We start from the raw sequence: 11,969 nt of genomic DNA, 5'->3' as shown, positions 1-11,969 counted from the left end.
TGGCAATGTAGCCATGTGTCGTCACGAGATTTCTTCCGACAAGAGTGAAACGTAACAGGCATCATCGCAGCGTGGGTGCGCACAAGGGTGGTGGGGGGTTTGAGACTCAGCCAGGGATAACTTGATCGCGTGCTAGCGTCACGGCGAAGCTCAGTCTAGAGGTGTCATGCGCACAGAATGCTTTCGCATCATGTCTCTGTTGGTGTCCGGGGCTCGTATCTCGACCCGTGTCGGCGCCGACGGTCCACGAGAGCGGACAGGCTACGGCTTCTTTCGCGGGGCTAACGGAGGGGCAGGGATCAGCCAGGGATAACTGCAGCGGATGCATGCACGTCATGTAGTGTTGTGTCAGAAGAGGTGTCAAGAGCATTCAGTTCGGCATCACGTCCCGGCCAGTCACGGCAGCAAAGGGGGATGAAAAAGAAGGAAGGAGGAGGGAACGGATGGAGAAGAAGCGCGCCGACGGGATGTCGGGTTGCCGGAGACGCCCTTGTCCACCCAGCAGCGCTGCTGCACCGACGGTCATTTGCACTTGCACCGCGCGCGCAAACCGAAGGAGGACAACACATTACCACAGCAAAAAAAAAATCATTAACATAACGCCTTTGCTCCACAGCCTTGTGTGCACTCTCTGGCTCAACTCCCAAAGGACGTGAGCCACCCCCGCGAAGCCGACTTCAAACTGAAAGGTTCTCTGCATTGATCTTTGGGCTTGGCTGCTGGGGCAGAATAACAAACGAATCCGTCCTCAATGATGAACGGCCTGTGGGCCTGAAGATGCAGTCGCGCATGCCCCATTCCGTTAATTCCCCTACCTTTGTCCAGTTCGTCGAAAATGTGGCAGTGCTCAAACAGCGTTCTGCACACTACTACATGCAGTGCGCGTGTGTGGTTTGAGCAATGTGAAACAACAACATGATAGAGATACTTAAAGCGCTTTGATCCAAGGCTCAACTTCATTTGGGGGTCTCTAAGAACAAAAGAAGAAGAAATACATTTAGAAGTGGTACACATGCAAAAATATATTTTGTCGAGATTCTGCAAAGCGCACTCTGCTTTTAGTGCCGGTAAGTATAAGTTATTCTTTCGCATAACTGGCGCCTCGGCACAAAACAGAGGCGCTGTTGTAAAGAAAACGATATTTCCTCATATTCCTTTTCCCAAGACGAACATTTCGTGTTGCTTCAGAGAAGCCTAGACTCTATTCGTCCTCAAAGTCATCCGAGTACAGCTCCTCTTCTACCGATGTTACGGAGGACGTGGAGAGCCTGCTGGATGAGGTTTCTGTGCTGGCAGAGGAGAGGACGGAACTTGACGTCGTACTCGGAGAGGTGTTGCTCTGCCGGGAACTTGCCACGGATTGCCGCCGTGTGACAGTAAGTGGCATATAGGGTGGTTTCTTGTAAGGTACAGGCGGCGTCTCGTAGGCCCGCACAACTTCCACGCGCACCACCTTCTCGACCGCGTTGCTCTGCCGCGCAAGACGCCGTTCCGCGTCCAGCCGTGCTGCCTCATGTGCGTCCCACGCGTTTTTAAGTAGCTCCACCTGGCGCCGCAGCGAATACAAGTATATAGCCAGCTCTGTCTTGTCCTCTACCGCCTTCTGCTGCTGCTGTGGCTGGTGAAAGTGTTCCACAAGCTGCCGGTTCAAGTCGTCCAGCGCAACAACCTTCAGCGCAGTCCCCTGCAGTTTAGTGTACAACTTCTCCACTGTACTCGAAAGCAGACCCTCCAGCTGATGTAACTGCGTCGGTGTGGCGGAATCTATGTTATCGTTGCGAAGCGGCAACGTGTCATTAGCATCACCATCACCATCATCCGGGTCACCCGCGACATCAGAGAACCCTGGATCCTCCCTAATGATGTTGCACTGCACACCTTCGTCGCTTGGGGCACAAATCTGGGTTGGTGTAGTGATCTCCCCGCGCAATGCAGGGGCTCTATGGCTCCCATGGCTCGAGTGTAACGCGACACTTCGCTCGCTTTGCTGAGAACTCTTCTCATCTTCGGTTGAATCCGCGTCGTCGGTGCTTGGGCGTGCTTCTGTGGCCGCGTCCGCTTCCCAGCTGTCCCACCCAGAAGCAGCCACACACTCTGTGGACACGGGACCGCCATGTCCATCATTTGCGGAAGACAACAGCGGTGGTGGTAGTGGTGACGAAGTGCCGCTCGACACTTCTTCTCTTTCTGCTCCAGTTTCCGAAACTATCGCCTCTTCTCCGTCGTGCGTTGTGCCCACAGCGCCGGTGTTGGATACCGCGTCGTTGCTGCGTCGCACCGGCGGCTGCGGCTTGCCGAGGAGGGTGGAGAACCACGATGCAGTCTGCGGCCCACAGCGGCGCCCCAGGTCGAGTGGCAGATCGTACGGGCACCGCAGCCGCTCACACGCCAGCCGGAACCGCAGGGGGTGCAGGGCGCCACACGCCCCGGCCTCTGTTTCGCGGCGTGCATTAAACATGGTGCTGCCTAACCGCGCCTCTTACAGCGCATGCGCCCCCCAAAAAAAAAACAAAAAAAAAGAATCTCTAGTCAATAAAACGAGAGGACAACAACAAAATCAACGAATGGGAGAAGAGGCCGGGTGGGGCAGACACGCTCGCATACACCAAGTTCGACGCCGCGTAACACTGCAAACAAGGAACAACAAAGAAAAAGAGGTAGCAACACTCTTCCTTTCCTGAGACACACTGTGTGCCCCCCTAAACTGGCTTCCTCGTAGTCAGTGTTCAAACCCTGAGGCTCTGGAACAGGGAGGTTGCTGCGTGCGTTGCACGTTGGCGGCGCAGAACAAGAAATACGTGTAAAAAGTAAAACACACACAGCCCATAGTTGGCGGAATGAACGGGCATCCATGTCATGAATAGCAACCTATAACGCTCCACCAAGTGCATCCAATCACATCTACAAACCTAAGGGCATATGCGTACGTGTAAATTCTCATCCTTCTACAGGCGCATGAGGCCACGATATACCACATCTTCTGGTCGGCCAATCACCACGACAGTCTTCGGCTCCGTTGTGCGACCAGCGTCCGTTAGCGTTACTGCCAATGACCTGTAGGTGTTAGTGGAGGCCATGAATCCAGTCGTCTCTCGGCGCACGTCGCACGTGACGAGTCCCTCCCGCCCATTTGCTGGATTACGCAGGATGAACATCATTTGCATTCGCCTTTCCTTCAGTCCGAGTAGGTCCGAAAGCTCGTAGTTTCCACTGCGAATGCGACGCAGGAGCGGGAGCCGAAAGCCACCGCTATAACAGTACGCCTTGAAGTCCCCTGTGCGTGGGTGGGCGCCGAGGTGCTGCACCACACTCTCATTGCGCATGACAAGCGCAATGGATTGGTTGTACACCGCGTTTGGGTTGATCTTAAACCGCCGAATCACCGCGAGGACGACAGTGTAGAGTACCGCGCTGGAGACAAAGCCGCTCATGAATCCCAAGCGTGCCACTGTCGCGAGACTAAATCGCGAGAGCATGGCGTATCCCTTGATGAACACACCAAATACCAGAATGATGCAAAACACTGCAGCGCCTGCCTTTGAGTAAAACACCACGGCGTCTGCCGATAGGCCGAATATGGTCCCTGTGTAGTGCGTTGACTGCTTGTCAAAGAGCGCCTCCTCCACCTTGACGCGCGGGACTTTGCGCCGCAGGAAGCTAAAGTAGCTGCGCTGCGCCATATTAAAGGTGGATCCGCGATTCAGGACGATGGAAGCGCGACACGGGCGCAGCACCGCGCACTGTGCGGGCGAACAAACGAGGCGCCGCATCAATCCCTCCTATCTTCACTGTATGTGTGTAATTATGTCTGCTACAGGATATCAACCAGTCCCCGCTTCAAAACCACTGAGTGGGACGACAACTGTGCCGCAGACGGAGGTCGCAGATGAGAAGGAAGAGTAGCAGAAGAAAAAGAAGCAGTAGTAGTGGTAGTGGTAGTAGAAGGATATAGGGGGAAGGGCATCGCGGCAGGACGTTTTTTTCGCCGCTCCACAGGCCGTTTTGCTTCACATCATGGGAAATGAAACGGAACAGCTTATATTTTCCTTTTAGAAATATCTTTCCAAAGGAACGGGGAAAGCCTGTTTTGTTCTTCTTCGCAAAGCAACAGAAGCGTACTACCGCTCCTACACCAAGAGATTATAACTTACAGCACCGCATCCTTGACTTTTTCTCTTTTTTCTCGTACGCACACACACACACACAGGTATCCTCGTTCACTCCATTCTCAATTTCCACAACATTCCTCCTCACTGCCGCATTTCCGCGTGGACACATTGGAAGGCACACACAAATGAAGAGATGGCATGGGTGCTCTCGTGTGCACATGCCAGAGTGCCACGCACTCCCGCAAGGAGACACTTCGGTAGAAAGCCTCTCTACAATTAAGAATAACTGGTGGGTCATTAGTGGAATTCGTTGTTGTTGCGGTGGTGACACACACACACACACACAGAAAGAAAGAGAGCGGATGAGTGGGAGACTCACATAAGCACAGACGGATAATGCAAACCGAGACACATGACACCAGCCTACAATGTTTTCCCCAAAACTGCAGCAAGGACAAACAATCCAACAATCGCAGCTACTAAGAGCACAATGCAGCAGAGCTTCCGTCTACTACGCTTCTGAAATTTGCGTGCTTTTTTTAACTCTTTGCGGCCCGCCTCCACATAGCGCGTGGCATTCTCAATGTTCTTCAGAATCACATCCATGATTTCCCCCTGTTCGTGCACGAGGAATGCCAAGTCGTTAAAGAGTTGGTTCAGAGATCGCATCGATTGTTCAATACGATAGATATCATTTCTTGTCTCGATGATCTGCGCCAGAACATCTTTACTCTGCTGAAAGATAGCGCTTGATGTGTTGTTGGCGAGAACCTCCTGAGCCAGTTCCTTCGCTGTTTCATCATCTATGGCAGACCCGTCTGGGTTCGTGTATTTGATCTTGATTTGCCGCTCTGTCTGCGAGCGGTACCGCTGCTCCACTGAACTCTGCTGCCGCTGGTAGGCCTCCATCGCCTCTGTAAGCCGGTGCAGCATGTAGCGCCGCTGGTTCTCCTCGATGCGTATAACGCCTATGAAATGGCTCTCCATCTCCGGCGTCTCCTTGAGTTTCTCCGTTGCTTTCCGCATCGCCTCAATACTCTGCGTCGTGGTCTGCGCGACGTCGTTGATTTGGTTCGCAAGCTCCTCCGCCTCGCGGCGCATCGCGTTGCACTTCACCATGTCCACGGTGCTCATGATCTCCGAGTGCTTCGCCACGATGTCGCGCGTGAGAGACGTGATGCGGTCAATCGCGCCGTTCGCGCTGCTTACTAAATTGTAGAAGTCGTCCAGCAGCCGTGCCGCCTCCACGTCTTGCTCGGCGGGCGGCTCAACAACACCAAGACTCACCGAGCGCGGCGAGTCAGAGCCTGGCTCCGGCACGCCGCCCAGCAGCGACGGGCCGCACGCCGCCAGGAACTGCGCCAGGCGGTCCATCACACAAGGGACAGAAGAGTGCGGATGCCCTGTTCACAGCACCAGCAGCAAGGGGAAGGTTAGGCCCTCGCCCGGGAGTGCGCACGGCTGTGTGTATGTATGTGTGTCTTTCTCTCTCTCTCTCACCGTATGTGTGTGGCTAGCCTCCTCCTTCCTCTCTCAGTTGCGTAGGTGTGTGTATGTATCCCTCTCTCCACTACGTACTGAGTGTGGGGGGACAGCAAAACCGAATGCGAAAAGAAAGAAAAGGGAGAAAGAAAGAGACAACCCCCCCAAGACGAGAGAAAAAAAACAATAACAATACCAAAATGAATTCCACTGTGAGAGCGCTGCACCAAGCCACTCTGCTTGAATGAGGTGACACACAAAAAAAAAAAGAGGACTTACAGCCGCAAGACCAGGCCACCCCCCTGCCTCACTGCGTCGCCGAGAAGGGTTTTCTCCCGCGCGAGTTGGGAGCTGACGTCCTGCAGGACGCTTCCCAGTAGCTGCTGCTGCCGGGTCGAAAGGGCTCGTAGCTGCTCTTCTGCTTCTTCATAAGCCTTCTGGCTTTCATCGAGGGCGCCCGCAACGCGCAACAATTTTGCCCGTCGAAGAAGAATTTTGAACTTGATAGTGTACAACCAGAGCAACTCCTTTTCCGCATCCGATGGGGCGTCCGCCTCGTGACGCACCGCATCACCACACCACCCACAGAGGCGCTGAAGAATACTCAGCACACGAACACACCACCGCGCCACCCGCACCTGTCGTTGTTGCAGCTCCTTCGCTACGTACCCACCGCCCTTGCACGACGCACCCGGCGTGGTAGAGGGCTGCATCAGCAGCAGCGTGTGCGCGGCATTGGCTGCGGCCACCACCACCTGGCGGTGCAGCGCATACCACACGTGGAAGAGTGCGTGCGCGCGTGGAAACACGACACGCCCATTCGCCAGTAGGGGATCGCCGTAGAGACACTCCACCTCTTCGGCTCCTGCTGCGCCTCGCTGGAGACCCAGCAGCAAATTCAGATACCGGTTCGCTGGCGCTATGTCCCGCTCACCGCCAATGAGTGCGGCACATTCGTCGTCCATGTCGTCATCGGCAGCGTTCGCCTCGCGGTCTTCAAGCGACGGCGGCGGCTGCAGGACATGACGGTACGGGTAGCGAAGCCCCGCCTGCGCCAGGCCCAGCGCACGCTGGTAGCAGTCGGCAGCGTCGCGCAGCTGCAGCAGCGGTGGCTGGAGTGATTCACCACCCGCCTCCCGCATCTGCTCCGCAGGTTTGAGGTACGAATGGTAAAGAAAGGCACCTAAGCGGTCCGCATTGTGCTCGTCGTGGAGGCTCTGCCTGACAACATCCAAACGTTTGAACGCGAATGCAAGTCGGCACGTCCTGTGCACATCGGGGCGGTCAATGGTGCCTGATCCGTGGGTTAGGGACGCAGCCTCGAGGTCCTCTATGAGGGGGATCAACGTCGCCGCCATTGGCAGCGAGGCAGTGAAATGCAACGCATCAGAAGCGGTACGAAGAAGAAGATGCTGCAGCAGCTGCGGCGACCAGTGGACCCGTGCCACCTCCGTGTTGTGGGCACGCTTCTCTATCGAAACGTACTGAGCCGCAACGCTACTGCTACCAACATCCTCTTCCTCTGTGACATCTCCAACGCGTGCGTTCGCTTGCCGCTCTGTGTCGTGGAGTTGCTGGAGCACCAGATTTGTCAGCACACGCGCAAGCCCGCGGCGAACCAATGCCCGGAACTCCTTTGACAGTTGCCCACCCAATGGGGCGTGGAAGAGCAGTGATGGCCCCAGTAACCGCTCCACCTCTCCTACCGCCTCACCAAGTGTCACATCCCCCGCCATTGAGAGCTCCTGCTGCCCTGACGGCAGCGGCCACGCAATGGACGTCTTGGCGTTGCGCACAACAAACTCCACAGCTTGCAGCTGCTCACGCACGGGTTTTGCTCCTACGTCTGTGAGGAGCTCCACCTCAGCATCCACCCGCAGGAGTGCCATCTTGTTTGCCTTCCTGCACGAACCCTGAGTAACCCAAAACAGAGAAGATGAAGAGACCATCCACGCAACGCTTGTAATGAAAGAAACCACCACCCAGATATCGATAGCTCACCACACCTGGGTGCAGCGGCAGTATTATTATTATTATCCTTTTTTTGTTTGAGATTATTCCCACACATGTTTGATTGTTGTTTTGCTTATCTATATATAAATATATATCTTTTCCAAAGGAGAAGGCTAGGGAATGCGGTATTCTCATACACTTTGAACTGTGGAATACTGGAAAAAGTCTACACCCGAGTTTCACATACCAAACGTGGAATAAGTTGACATCTCAAAGGCGGTACCAAATCTTCGCAGAGGAATGGCCCGGCGAATGCCAAGCAAGGGAAAAAGGAGGGAGCGCAGATGCACACACACACACACACACATACACAGAGAGAGACAGAAGCACAAATACACACAATCACTCACTCGGAACGCAACAATATAGCTTAAATAAACAAATCGTTTTATTCTTTTTGTGAGAACCTCTCCATAGGAAGGTAAGAATGTGCATGTGTGTCCAACTGTGTGAGTGCATCCAACTGTAGTTAAAAGTGTGAATGTAAGAGGGTGGGTGGTGGAACAGCGCTCTGTGTGCACAAGCAGCATTTGCAAATCATTCAAGCAGGAGTACAGGTGACACGTCATCACCGTCACATGGAGCAGCAACATCCAGATGTGGGCGGCCGGGAGCGTCGGTGCGACTCAATCGTCTTGTGGGCAGCCTTTACTTCATCTTTCGAGGCTGTGCCCGCCATTCGTGCCTCTAGGCGTCGGAGGCTTTCCTGCTGCGTTAGCACAATGCCCTGCAGTTTCTGCAGAAGAACACGCAGCGGCTCCATGTCATCATGTACCTCGTTGCCATCCTTCGCATCGCTGTTGTCATAACTACTGGTGATGCCGCAGATTTTCGACTCCTCCAACGACCAGGAGGCACCGCTGTGGGTGTTGCTGACCGTGTAGAGCCTAGAGGGGAAGGAGGAAGCGTGCTTGAACGGGCATTGTGCACCACCGTCCCGCCGGACCACGTCGTGCCGCAGCCGGTATTGCTGTTTCCACGCCGTGTAGAGCAGCCGTGACAACAGCTCGTGCTGATTCCTGTGGACATGCATGAGATTGGTGCGTGACGCAATGAAGGCAGCGCGTGTGATGGGCATCGCCAGTTTCTCCTCTTCCGTCAGCGCGCCAAAGTAGCGCATCGCCCTCATGGCCTGTAGCGCCGCGGTGAATTCCGCTTCAAAATCCAAGTAGAGCTTCTCTAGTCCCTCACCTTGCGGCTCCTGCTGATGTTGCTCATACCCCTGCTGCTGCTGGGGCCGCGTCATCTCTTGCAACATGTCGCGGAGGCGTGCGGTGATGCCGTTAGCGCGGTGAACGCGCCGCCGCACCTCCGCCGCGTTGCCGACGAGCGCCGCATACGGGTCGTTCGCCGCGCCGTAGTTGCTCTTATCCAAGAGTCGCTGCTGTTTCCTCTCCTGCTCGTTTCCGTTAGACGCATCGGAGTAGCAGCCGAGGGAGGAGTTGCTAGCGCTGCTGGATAGCTTCTTGGTGAACAGCAGCGCGTCGGTGAAGCGCGGTGTGACGCGTCCATACTTCTGCTTCTGCGGCTCCATTGCCTTCGATTGAATGCGCGGGCCACACTTTCTATCTCTACCTATGTATTTACACATGCATGCAGTGATGTGTGTTTTTGTTGTCGCCAACAGCAAAAACAACAGCAAGCAGCGGCGGGGGTGGTGAGACGCAAACGAGGACAAAACGAAAAGAGGCACAAACACCCCCCCCCCAAAAAAANAAAAAAAAAAAGAAAGCCCTTCCACCTTTCTCAACTACACCCACACCCACACACACAGAGCGAGAACGGGACAAAGGTGAGCCCTCAAGCCAACAGGGTTGCCGCATGTGCGGGGTGGCAAGTGACACCGTTTGTTTCCTTTTTTTTTTCATATTTGTTTTTCTTGCATTTCATCATTCCGCTTGTCTCATCTCTGTTGTGCCTGTTAACCGAAGAAGTGGTGGCGCAGTGGCGAGGCTGCCGAGAGAGAGAGACACACACACCAGCAAAGCTGAGCTAACACACAGCCAGAGCGCTCCGACTGCGTTCCACTCCTCTCCCGCATTTATTCTACTCGTCCTGCTGATCACCTCTCGCGCGTTCCTTTTTCGCTCTTCGCGATTCAGCGGCGCCTCTCCCACCCACCACTCATTCTTTCCTCTCATTCTTCCCTCCCTCCCTCAGCTCATTCATGTTGCCTTAAAACTGATCGCTGATGTTTGCCGGTAGCTCCTCGATCTGCGTGGCGTAGAACTGCTCAATGTCGCGCAGCAGCCGCAGTTCGTCGTGCTTCACGAAACTAATCGCCAGCCCCTTGCGGCCCATGCGACCAGTGCGGCCGATGCGGTGGATGTACTGCTCGCGCGAGAAGGGCAAGTCGTAGTTGAGCACGAGCGACACCTGTTCCACGTCGATGCCGCGCGACCACAGGTCGGTGGAGATGAGCACACGACTCTTGCCGTCTCGGAAGTTGCACATAATCTCGTCACGCTCCGCCTGCGGCATGTCGCCGTGCATGGAGCTGACGGAGAACTTCTCCTTCGTCATCTTCTTCGCCAGCTGCTCCACCTTCTTGCGCGTGTTGCAGAAGATGACGGCGTGGGCGATGGTGAGCGTGTCGTACAGGTCGCACAGCGTGTCGAACTTGTTCTTCTCCTCGTCGACGGCGACGAAGTACTGCATGATGGAGTCCACCGTGATCTCGTCGCGCTTCACGAGGATGCGCACCGGCTCCGTCATGAACTTCTCCGTCATGTCGAGCACGTCGACCGGCAGCGTCGCGGACACCAGCACCACCTGCAGCGGCGGGATCATGCGGTAGATGTCGTGGATCTGCGCCTTGAAGCCCTTGCCAAGCATCTCGTCCGCCTCGTCGAGCACGAGCGTCTTGAGGTGGTTCACGCGCAGGTGGCGGCGCTTGATCATGTCGAATACGCGCCCCGGCGTGCCCGACACAATCTGCACGCCGCTCTCAAGGCGGCGGATGTCCTCCTCCATGCTCTTGCCGCCGATCGACGCGTACGCTGCGAGGCCCATGTGGTGGCCGATGTTGTTGCAAAGGTCCTGCGTCTGCAGCGCGAGCTCGCGCGTCGGGCTGAGCACGAGCCCCTGCGTCTCGCGCAGCGCCGGCTGGCACACCTGCAGCAGGCAGATGCAGAAGGCGGACGTCTTGCCGGAGCCGGATGACGCCTGCGCCACGAGGTCGCGCGCCTGCACGAAGGGCGCAATGAAGCGCTTCTGAATGGCGGTGGGCTTCTTGTAGCCGTAGCCGTACATGCCGCGCAGCAGCTCCTCCTTCAACCCCATCGCCTCGAACGTCGAGATGGCAGGGACATTCGCCTGCATGTCGGTCTCCTCCTTCTCCGCCATGCGCTCCACCTCTCCCATTGCTACTGCGTAACGCTGTGTATGAGAATGGGGGAACGGAAACAACAGTGTGGACTCGACAAAATCGGAACCACGCACGCTCTATTATCTATTACCCCTTCCACGTCGCCCTTGCTTCCTTGGGCATGTGAAGCGATGGGAGCACAAAAACAAAACAAAAGTAACAACAACAATAGAAAAAAAAAACGGAACGTAGACAGAAACGGAAAGGACACAACGGGGGGAGGCAAAATAACAACAACAATACAAACAGGAAGAGATGAGAAGAGCACTGCAGTTAATCCACCTCTTCTTCATTCCTCTCTTTCGTCTTTTCACAGCAATGAGAGTGATACAAAAGAACAAAATGACAACCTGGCTCAGCAGCAACACTAGTTGTTCTCCGTGTCTAGAGACTATGATGGTGCACACGAGGAACACACAAGCTGTACGTGCCCGCATACACACATACGCGCTTGTATGTAGGACTAAGCATCATCCGTCTCGGGCGCTGCTGTCGCTTTTTCTGTCGCTGTCTTATTGGCTCGGTGCAGCGCCTCGCGGAGCTCTGCGATAACTGCCGCACTGCGCCTACACGCCCGCTCAAGCGTATCAATCCTCTCCCGAAGCTTTTGCGTTGTGCTGCTGTGCTTCTCCAACATGAGTTTCTCCTGCAGACGCGCTTCGTCAGACTGCTGCTCCAACAGCATGCCTCGCAGCATCTTCTCACGGTCGCGCTCGCACTCGGCAGTGGCAAGTTTCTTGCGCGCGTCCTCCAGCACTACCATCCACTCCCTCAGCTCGCCAAGGAATCCCTCCTTCTCACTGCGCAGCTGCTGCTCAAGGGCGGCGATGCGCTGCTGCGTCTCCCGCTCCCTCGCCGTCCACGTGTCCTCCATCGTGCGCCGCTCCTGCAGCAGCGCCGACCGCGCGTCCGTCAGTGCCGAGTTGGCCTCCTCGAGGCTGCGCACGCGGCCGCCGTGACTCTCTACCTCAGCGCGCAGGGCCTGCTGCTGCTCCTGC

General features: G+C 55.7%; 9 protein-coding genes across 9 annotated transcripts; all 9 read right to left on the bottom strand.

Annotated features, from left to right (window-relative positions):
• Positions 1 to 106: 106 nt before the first annotated feature.
• On the bottom strand, positions 107 to 370 carry DQ04_00411080 (hypothetical protein; the record flags this gene model as incomplete). Its single annotated transcript, XM_009308943.1, has 1 exon — positions 107 to 370. One exon carries the CDS (start codon positions 368 to 370, stop codon positions 107 to 109), a length of 264 nt encoding a protein of 87 aa, XP_009307218.1.
• A 266-nt stretch (positions 371 to 636) lies between these two features.
• Positions 637 to 960, bottom strand: DQ04_00411070 (hypothetical protein; the record flags this gene model as incomplete). Its single annotated transcript, XM_009308942.1, has 1 exon — positions 637 to 960. The coding sequence occupies one exon, from the start codon at positions 958 to 960 to the stop codon at positions 637 to 639; it is 324 nt and encodes a 107-aa protein (XP_009307217.1).
• A 241-nt stretch (positions 961 to 1,201) lies between these two features.
• Positions 1,202 to 2,458, bottom strand: DQ04_00411060 (hypothetical protein; the record flags this gene model as incomplete). The annotated part of the gene is made up of 1 exon (XM_009308941.1): positions 1,202 to 2,458. The coding sequence occupies one exon, from the start codon at positions 2,456 to 2,458 to the stop codon at positions 1,202 to 1,204; it is 1,257 nt and encodes a 418-aa protein (XP_009307216.1).
• A 487-nt stretch (positions 2,459 to 2,945) lies between these two features.
• DQ04_00411050 (hypothetical protein) lies at positions 2,946 to 3,770 on the bottom strand (the record flags this gene model as incomplete). The annotated part of the gene is made up of 1 exon (XM_009308940.1): positions 2,946 to 3,770. The coding sequence occupies one exon, from the start codon at positions 3,768 to 3,770 to the stop codon at positions 2,946 to 2,948; it is 825 nt and encodes a 274-aa protein (XP_009307215.1).
• Positions 3,771 to 4,532: 762 nt separating this feature from the next.
• On the bottom strand, positions 4,533 to 5,483 carry DQ04_00411040 (putative target SNARE; the record flags this gene model as incomplete). Its single annotated transcript, XM_009308939.1, has 1 exon — positions 4,533 to 5,483. One exon carries the CDS (start codon positions 5,481 to 5,483, stop codon positions 4,533 to 4,535), a length of 951 nt encoding a protein of 316 aa, XP_009307214.1.
• Positions 5,484 to 5,866: 383 nt separating this feature from the next.
• DQ04_00411030 (hypothetical protein) lies at positions 5,867 to 7,480 on the bottom strand (the record flags this gene model as incomplete). The annotated part of the gene is made up of 1 exon (XM_009308938.1): positions 5,867 to 7,480. One exon carries the CDS (start codon positions 7,478 to 7,480, stop codon positions 5,867 to 5,869), a length of 1,614 nt encoding a protein of 537 aa, XP_009307213.1.
• A 698-nt stretch (positions 7,481 to 8,178) lies between these two features.
• On the bottom strand, positions 8,179 to 9,138 carry DQ04_00411020 (hypothetical protein; the record flags this gene model as incomplete). Its single annotated transcript, XM_009308937.1, has 1 exon — positions 8,179 to 9,138. The coding sequence occupies one exon, from the start codon at positions 9,136 to 9,138 to the stop codon at positions 8,179 to 8,181; it is 960 nt and encodes a 319-aa protein (XP_009307212.1).
• A 641-nt stretch (positions 9,139 to 9,779) lies between these two features.
• On the bottom strand, positions 9,780 to 10,967 carry DQ04_00411010 (ATP-dependent DEAD/H RNA helicase; the record flags this gene model as incomplete). Its single annotated transcript, XM_009308936.1, has 1 exon — positions 9,780 to 10,967. The coding sequence occupies one exon, from the start codon at positions 10,965 to 10,967 to the stop codon at positions 9,780 to 9,782; it is 1,188 nt and encodes a 395-aa protein (XP_009307211.1).
• Positions 10,968 to 11,434: 467 nt separating this feature from the next.
• Positions 11,435 to 11,845, bottom strand: DQ04_00411000 (hypothetical protein; the record flags this gene model as incomplete). Its single annotated transcript, XM_009308935.1, has 1 exon — positions 11,435 to 11,845. The coding sequence occupies one exon, from the start codon at positions 11,843 to 11,845 to the stop codon at positions 11,435 to 11,437; it is 411 nt and encodes a 136-aa protein (XP_009307210.1).
• Positions 11,846 to 11,969: the final 124 nt, after the last annotated feature.

Source organism: Trypanosoma grayi (genome assembly GCF_000691245.1).
Source record: "Trypanosoma grayi strain ANR4 Tgr_41_V1, whole genome shotgun sequence".
NCBI lineage: Eukaryota > Euglenozoa > Kinetoplastea > Trypanosomatida > Trypanosomatidae > Trypanosoma > Trypanosoma grayi.
The sequence above is the reverse complement of the archived record's forward strand: the minus strand, read 5'-3'. Positions and strand labels throughout refer to the sequence as shown.